The 8,845-nt window shown below is 38.8% G+C and overlaps 2 protein-coding genes across 2 annotated transcripts in view; one reads left to right on the plus strand and one right to left on the minus strand.

Annotated features, from left to right (window-relative positions):
• Positions 1-888: 888 nt before the first annotated feature.
• LOC111486085 (soluble inorganic pyrophosphatase 6, chloroplastic-like) lies at positions 889-5,025 on the plus strand. Its single transcript, XM_023133093.1, has 6 exons — positions 889-1,245; positions 2,223-2,383; positions 3,033-3,133; positions 3,274-3,455; positions 3,585-3,683; positions 4,627-5,025. The coding sequence occupies exons 1-6, from the start codon at positions 973-975 to the stop codon at positions 4,717-4,719; spliced, it is 909 nt and encodes a 302-aa protein (XP_022988861.1). The 5' UTR covers positions 889-972; the 3' UTR covers positions 4,720-5,025.
• Positions 5,026-6,232: 1,207 nt separating this feature from the next.
• The window catches only part of LOC111486000 (glutamate-1-semialdehyde 2,1-aminomutase 2, chloroplastic-like), a 3,568-nt gene continuing 955 nt past the window's right edge, over positions 6,233-8,845 (minus strand). The window contains exon 3 of the mRNA XM_023132986.1: positions 6,233-7,510. Within this exon, the coding sequence (XP_022988754.1) occupies positions 6,443-7,510 (1,068 nt within the window). The 3' untranslated portion in view covers positions 6,233-6,442. The remainder of the gene's footprint in view (positions 7,511-8,845) is intronic.

Raw genomic sequence — 8,845 nt, forward strand, 5'->3', positions numbered from 1 at the left:
ACGATATTTATGTTTTTCATGATGTTATGTGTGTCTTTTCTCTCTGGGATATTTGGAACCCTGCTAGTGAGTGACGAGCTAGGCTTAGGAGGCACGTGAGTCTGCCTGGTCGCTCCATGTGTATGTGTGGGCCGTGTGTAGGGAAATACTATACATCCAATCTTATCCATATTAGAAAGTTGCTTAAGGCCATGCCATGATGTTTTTAAAATGATAGATCCCACCAAATTGCATGGGTTTACATTTTTCGACCCCAACAGTAGGATTACTTATGGAGTATTTCTTAAATACTTAAAAGTCATGTGCTACTTTTATTTCAATGAAGGGCATGGAACCAGTGTTAGGGTAGTTGCAATTATGTTTGTTTAGTTAGGTTAGACGAGGGATTTGTTCATTTTTTTTAAATTTACGACACATATTTTTTGCTTTTCTATTTACGGCTACGTTGTTTTAAGATATTTATTTTGAATGTTAAGTCCACGACACTTCTTATGAAGTATTTTAAATAGACGTTTTCTGCATGCATTAGTCACGTCATACATGTAATGGAGATCTTATTTTTAACGGGACAAGATAGTTGTTATTATTAATATAAAGCTCTAGACTTATAGATTCTATAGACTAACGTACGATGTAGGGTCAAAATATTTCCGAGGTCTTATAAGCTAATGTTATATTATTCAAACTTTAAAAATATATATAAAAAATTTTAAGATATTTTTGTTAATTTAGAAAAAAAGCAAAATATATTTAATTTAACCTTATTTATTATTTTGAGAATATTATAATGAATGGAATTGATCAATCGAATGATCCAACGGCCATTTTTCATTTTCTCTCTCTTCTCTCTCTCCTCTGGCCTATCCAATTCATTTGTTTTGTGGCTAACTCTCGAATGCCCATAAAACCCCCATCCTCTTCTTCACTCTCGTCCAAAGACGTCCCTTTTCCTGCACCCTTTCTCCCGGAGCTATGGCTGCCGCTAGAGTCTTAGGCAATGCCACCACCACCACCACCGCCGCCGCCGCCGTCACCGCCTCCTGTTTCCTCTCTAAGGCATCACTTTTTCCCAAGCACAGGCTCCCATATGATTCCAATTTCCTTTCCTTCTCCAGAAGACTCCCCTCCTCCAGAAAATCTTTCTCCTGCAGAGCTTTGTACATTCCTGAGGTTAAGATCAAGGAGGAAGGTCTGCCTGAAACCCTCGACTATCGCGTCTTCTTCACTGACCAGTCTGGCAAAAAGGTTTTTCCACGTTTTCCCCCATTTCTGTATCGGCATGCCTCTCGATTTGTTTCCATTTTTCGTTTTAGAAAATGTGTGTATTCCTTGATCAATTTTTGAGGAAAATGGATTTTGATTGCAATTAACGATGTGGAGAACCATTTGGAATCCGGTTTGGATGGATATTTGGAATTTGATGCATTGTGAGATTGAATGCGAGAGTTCAGGTATCTCTTGATGTTTTAGATATTAATCAATCCAGAAATGTGTGTTGAATTATATACGAATTTCGTTTTGTTTTTCAGATATGATGTTTTTGTTTCCCAATTCTTATAAAATTGGATACTCGTTTGCCGTCTACAGAGTTCATTGAACGAACTTTTTCGTGTCTTCTATAAGTCTATATTCTACGTTTCTTTCATATTTACTTTAAATTCTTTCAAACAATTGAACGTTAGTGTATCCATACGTCCTTGTCCATTCTGCTTAGGCACTGATGATGCCAGTTTCTTGGAGGGAGTTTTATGTCCCGTCCTTGCGTATGATCCATTGTATGTGATTCACTGATTATTTGTAATGGCCCAAGCCCCTTGCTGGCATACCGCCTTGTGTCCACCCCCTTCAGGTCTTAGCCTCCTCGCTGGATCACCTGGTGTCTAGCTCTGATACCATTTGTAACCGTCCAAACCCACCGCTAGAAAATAATGACCGCTTTGGCCCATTATGTATCTTCGTCAATCTCACGATTTTGAAACGCGTCTAGCTAGGGAGAGGTTTCCACACCCTTATAAAGGGTGTTTTGTTCTCCTCTCCAACTGATGTGGGATCTCACATTATTTGTATTGAATTTCTGGGTGGTGTGAGCTTTTGAGGAGCTTGAAAAGTGCGAGGTTAATTAGTAAATCTGACTGATTGTGCAGTGAAGAACTAACAAGAATGCTCTACTCCTTTACATTTCATTTCTTCATGTTATAAAAGAAGTTCTGCTTATGGTGTAGGTCTCCCCATGGCATGATATTCCATTGCATTTGGGGGATGGTGTTTTCAACTTCATTGTTGAAATTCCAAAAGAAACCAGTGCAAAAATGGAGGTCGCAACAGATGAGTCGTTCACTCCTATAAAGCAAGATATCAAAAAGGGGAAGCTTCGATACTACCCGTAAGAAACAATGCATTTGTTGCTTAGCTCTGCTGTATATTATTGCTGGAACTGTATGGGGTATTAAATTTTGTTAGACTTAGACATGATATAATAAGTTTAGCTGTTGGCCAAGTGCCAACTCATAAGTGGGATGGACATGGAAAGCACGTCCCGATGGCTATAGCCTGTTTTTTCTGCTTACAATCTTAGTGTTTGTACATCATAGTGTTGCAACATTTTTCATTTCGTTCTCTGGTATTTAGTGAGAACATCGCATATTTTTTACTGCTTTAGTTCCAAAATTGTAGAAATATGGATTTGAGCCTCCACTAAAAGATTTAGAATGAATTTGAAGCTAGGAGAATTGGACTAATTGGAATCTCCATCTTAAGTAGTTTTAACTATAAGTACTATCCATCTTGAATATTTATATGCATCTATACATCTGTGTGTATTACACACAAACATGTAGACACATATATGTATATGTGCTATTACATAGCATGTGAGGGATGCCGTACTTGTCAAGTTATGGCCCTGTTAGCTAATATGCATATTTTTTCATTTGCCATTTTACAAATATTAGGCTGAGGCTCTTGCATTTGACCTTATGACTCTCGAATACCGTCTTTTTTAACATGTAACCACTTGACTGTGCATCTCACAGTTACAATATCAACTGGAATTATGGATTGCTTCCACAAACATGGGAAGATCCATCCTTTGCTAACTCTGAAGTTGAAGGTGCATTTGGAGATAATGATCCTGGTATGTGCACCTCATGATGTTTTCATTGAACTTTCTTTTTAGGTTCTGTAACTTCCTCAACTCTAATGAGTAGAATGTCATAATATGTAAAGGCAATGATTTTTCTTTTTCTTTTTTCAAACTATTTGTTGCTTTTGTAGTTGATGTTGTTGAAATTGGTGAAAGTGATCGTAAGATAGGTGAGATTCTGAAAGTGAAACCAGTGGCTGCTTTAGCCATGATTGATGAAGGGGAACTTGACTGGAAAATAGTTGCAATTTCATTAGACGATCCTAAAGCTTCACTAGTGAATGATATAGACGATGTCGAGAAACATTTCCCGGTATACATCTTTACCTTATAAAGCTGACTTTGGGGGGTGGGGGGCTATCCTGATGCAGTCTATGCCAGAATATGTAATGTTCTAATGGAGTGAAAGATTTTACCTTCCTAATCCAAAAGTTACTTGCAGGGAACCTTAACTGCTATAAGGGACTGGTTTAGAGACTACAAGATCCCTGATGGAAAACCCGCTAATAAGTTTGGTCTGGGGAACATGCCTGCAAACAAGGTACATATACAAACTCCACCACTAAATTTCAATCTTTTGAGTCCTTCGCAATATTTTCTTGTTTATAGCTCGAAAGGGTCGTATTTTTCAATTCATCAATACAATGCAAACATGTGAATACAAGATGGTTGCTTTGGTATATCGTATATCTGATATACAAATATATCAATTGGGGTGTTGGGAACCCACTTCTTGCATTGTACTCATGTTCTGCTTTCTTGCTCCAAGGTGGCTAGCTTAAGTTTTTTTTGTTTTTTATTTTTTATTTTTAATGTGGTTTTTTAATTGCGGTAGATTATGAGATCCCACCTCAGTTGGAGAGGGGAACGAAACATTCCTTATAAGGGTGTGGAAACCTCTCCCTAACATACGCATTTTAAAAACCTTGAGGGGGAAGCCCGAAAGGGAAAACTCAAAAAGGAGAATATCTTATAGTGGTGGGCTTGAGCTATTACAAATGGTATCAGAGCCAGACACTGGGCAGTGTGCCAGCGAGAACGCTGAGCTCCGAAGGGGGTGGATTGTGGAATTCCACATCGATTTGAGAGAGGAACGAGTGCCAACAAGGATGCTGGGCCTTGAGGGGGTGGATTGTGAGATCCCACATTGGTTGGAGAGGGGAACAAAGCCTTCTTTATAAAAGTGTGAAAGCCTCTCTCTAGTCCAAAAGGGAAAACTCAAAGAGACAATATCAGCTAGCGGTAAGCCTTTTCCATCCTATTCCACGATGCCACAATTAGAGAATGCAATTAATCAATCAATTAATCAATCAATTGTGCACAAAAGAACTCCTTTCTTAAATCATGTCATAATAGTTGATAGACTTCTCTCTTTGATCGAATCTTTTCAAACACAAGCACCCCTGGTGTTGTGGGCCACCATTTGTTCTCTTTGATTCAAATTTTCTTTGAGATTAAGTTGTAACATGCTATACATGGTGCAGGATTATGCCCTTAAAGTTATTGAAGAGACCAACAAATCATGGGCCAATCTCGTGAAGAGATCAATTCCTTCTGGTGAGCTGTCTCTTGTATAGAATTCATAGACTGTAGGAAGATGTTGGTTCTATTTATGTAAGTGCTCAAATCAAAATAGATTTGTGAACTCTGGCTTTCTGATTTATATGTTCATAATGATGTAGAACCCTTTTTTCCATTGTTGTGACGGAATAATATATGCATGCCCAGTTGGTGGTTTTGTTTCTGTATCGGATGACTCGGTTTCTAAGTAGGATTTTCTGCTGTTTTTTTAGAGAAATTGATTGGTTTGAGAACAAGTGGATTGTGGTCGCCTCAAGCCTTTATAATTCATAAAAGGTTGAAATAAGGAATAGTTCTTGCCATTCTGTATTCCTTTTCAATGTTGTGGGAGTGGCTTATTTGAGCTGAACATTTTTACTTTTCTACGCTTCTATTTTGGATAGAGAGGTATAATATTCTCAAAATTCAACTATTTCAGAACAGGTGGGAAGTTTTTTACAGTGTTTTTTTCCAATTCGTCCACCAGAGTCTCTGGAGATCATTTCTGGACCACTCACATGTTAATTAATGATTCGATTTGGCCGAATCGGGCTTTGGGGTAGGAATGACTCAATCCATATGTATCATTTGATGAAAGCACTGTAAAGCCACAGAAGTAGAAAAGAGAGTTCGAGCTCCGAAGAAGAAACTCATAGGCTGGTTAGGACATATTGACGTGGTCCTCCTTTGATTTGCTCATAATTGAATGGGTAAAAATGACCAGGTGCCTCTTGAGATTTACCTAAGGTTAGAGACCCCTACCCCAGCTCATCTTTTGGGTCAAACCTACCATGTTAAGAGAGCACCAAACATTCTTGTTGAGTTGACACGTAAGGGAAAGTAGGAATTTGAGGTTACCAAGAGGCAAATGATGATCCTTCTAGAGTAGATGTCATTTTGGCAAGCAGACATATAGCCTCGTGCATAATTTGCAAATACCTGTTTAACACCAATTTTTTTTGTGAACTTTCATCTTTCATATATACGTACTTAATTCTCAAGCCGTATGCCGAAACTCATATCAAAACCCTGACTTCTAAGGTTATGGCTTGGAGTCCTACCCGATTCTTTTCGAGTTTGTCTTCGACACTTGTGTTGCCTCGTTCTGTCGAACTTTATGTATGTTTCGACTTAGCTTCAATGCACACTCTTGGTGTGTTGGGATGATGCATTATCTTCATCGATTGCATTATGACATTTTTCTATCTTGGCCTCTCACTTCGACACTTGTGTTGCCTGTTCTGTTGAACTTTGTGTATGTCTCGACTTAGCTTCAATGCACACTCTTGGTGTGTTGGATGATGCATTATCTTCATCGATCGCATTATGACACTTCTCTATCTTGGCCCCTCATGTGGCCGGATGGACACCACTTGAGGGTCGCCACTTTCTATCTTCTATGTGGGGTTCATAACCTACTTTCTCTTTCACTTAATGAGTTGTAACATATATTAACCATCAAATAGCTTCATTATAATCTCATATTCATGCCATTAAATGCAATGCTTCAGTTAAGTGAACCATTGGAACTGATGCCCTAAATTTGATCTTTTTATTAGGTCAACCTGCTAGTAAGAAAATAAGAAAAGCTCATAGAGACTACTGCCCATCTAGAAACAACGCCCAACTTACTCGCAAACATTCAGGAAGATACAAATCTCCTAAGAGGAAGTTCTTACTCAACTCTCACTCAGTTACAGAGCATACCATAATGAAAGCAAAGTGGATAAAACATCTAAACTAAATTTGCTTGAAAACCTTCTCAGCTGCTGCTATAGTATGTTGAACATCTTCAGATGTATGTGCCAAGCTGGTAAACCCAGCCTCATACTGTGAAGGGGCAAAGTATACGCCTTGCTCCAACATTCCCCTGTAAAACCTCCCAAATTTGGCTGTGTCACTCCTTTTAGCATCTTCAAAGTTGTAAACAGGGCCATCGGTGAAGAAAAACCCAAACATTCCATTTATGGAGCCTCCACATATTGCATGCCCAGCCTTCTTCCCTGCAGCTACCAAACCTTCAACAAGTTCGCTTGTGATCTTGTCCAGATACTCGTAGGTTCCTGGTTCTTTCAATCGCTTTAGTGTGTGTATCCCTGCAGTCATTGCTAATGGATTCCCGCTCAAGGTACCTGCCTGATACATTGGTCCAGCTGGTGCTACCATTTCCATGATCTCTCTTCGTCCCCCATATGCACCAACAGGCAGACCACCACCGATGATCTTTCCGAGTGTTGTTAAGTCGGGTGTTATTCCGAAATACTCCTGAGCTCCACCGTAAGACAAACGGAATCCTGTCATGACCTCATCAAAGATGAGGAGAGCGTTATTTTCCTTGGTAAGTATGCGTATGGCATTTAGAAAATCGGGTTTTGGAGGAATGAAGCCAGAATTTCCAACGACAGGCTCAAGGATAAGTGCAGCAATCTCCCCTTTATTGGCGTTGAAAATGGATTCTACAGCTGATATGTCATTGAAGGGGGCAGTAAGAGTTTCAGAGGTAGCTGCTTTGGGGACACCAGGAGAATCAGGAAGGCCTAACGTTGCCACTCCACTGCCTGCCTTGACAAGGAATGGATCGGCATGGCCATGGTAGCATCCCTCGAATTTGACGAGTTTCTCCTTTCCAGTATAAGCACGGGCAAGCCGAAGCACACCCATGCATGCTTCTGTACCGGAGTTAACAAACCGAACCATTTCTATGCTTGGAACAGCAGATATCACCATCTCAGCTAAAACATTTTCCAAAAGGCATGGAGCGCCAAAGCTGGTTCCTTTCTTCATTGTTTCAGCAAGGGCTGCAAGTACCTATGAGAATATTATGGTGATGAATATCCAAGTAGAAGCATGGGCAAACGCAAGCACAATATTTACACTGCAACATATCCTTTTAAAAAAAAAAATTAGGATATAAACAAAATTATACGTTCATTACTTCAAAAAAAAAAAAAAAAAATTACATACGTTTGGACATGGTGGCTTGAATGATATCTAAAGATTTAAACATGCAAATTTAATATTAAAAGACAACTTATTTACTTCAGAATATACAATATTCTCCGGTGTTTACAAAAAAGAATCAAGTATTCCACAAATAGAAGAGAGAAGAAATCAGCCTCGTTTTGTAGGCTCCGAATGTCAAAGTAAAAAAATTCAACCGGGAGTAACTATGACTCTCTTAAGGTAGCCAAATGCCTCGTCATCTAATTAGCGAAACGCATGAATGGATTAACGAGATTCTCACTGTCCCTGCTACTATCCAGCGAGACCACAGCCCAGGGAACGGCAGAATCAGCAGGGAAAGAAGATTAATCTGGCTATTTTTGTGGCTTTCTGTCATTTAGATCTAATACATTTTTCCATAGTATACATCTACAATATTTCTTCATATATTTTCTTCTTCTCCTGTTTTTTTTCCTATAATAGAGATAGCTTTCTCGCTGTTTATGCAGAATAACTTTAGTATCAGCTTTAGAATTATCTTATCCAACATGTCTCAGCATGTCTTAATACGTTCTTCGCATGTCCCAATGAGCTCAGTTTTTTAAAAGGAAAAAGACTTAGAAATGCTAAATTATGTTCATGTCTTATGCCTCTAAAACCGACACTTTGCTCCAAATGAAGTCTCTGTTTCTTAGATTAATATATAATAGGAAGAAGATTACTGTGCTTTATCAAGGCAGATTAGAGAATTAGATAATTCATTGTTGCATTTCCCATAAAATCGAAATGAAGTAGAAATAGGAATCAAACACCCAGCAGATCCTCACTATTCACTTCGTAAAATTTCAGACTGAACAATATGTTAGAAACCACGACTCTCCGTGATGGCATGATATTGTCCACTTTCAGCATAGATTTCATGGTTTTTCCTTTGGTTTCCCCAAAACGCCTCATATCAATGGAGATATACTCCTTACTTATAAACCCATGATCATCCCCTTAATTAGCCAACGTGGGACTCCCTCCTGATAACTACGGGCATGCTCAACGTATGCCAAACAACATTTCTTTAGAACAAATTACATGGAACCATGTCAAAGAGATCAGATACAACATGCTTATGAGATAAAACATATCCATTAACCAAACTTAGAAGGCCATTGATAGTTCAGAACTTTACAAAAAAAAAAAAAAAAAAAA

The sequence above is a fragment of the Cucurbita maxima genome, unplaced genomic scaffold, assembly GCF_002738345.1.
Source record: "Cucurbita maxima cultivar Rimu unplaced genomic scaffold, Cmax_1.0 Cma_Scf00011, whole genome shotgun sequence".
Classification (NCBI taxonomy): Eukaryota; Viridiplantae; Streptophyta; class Magnoliopsida; order Cucurbitales; family Cucurbitaceae; genus Cucurbita; species Cucurbita maxima.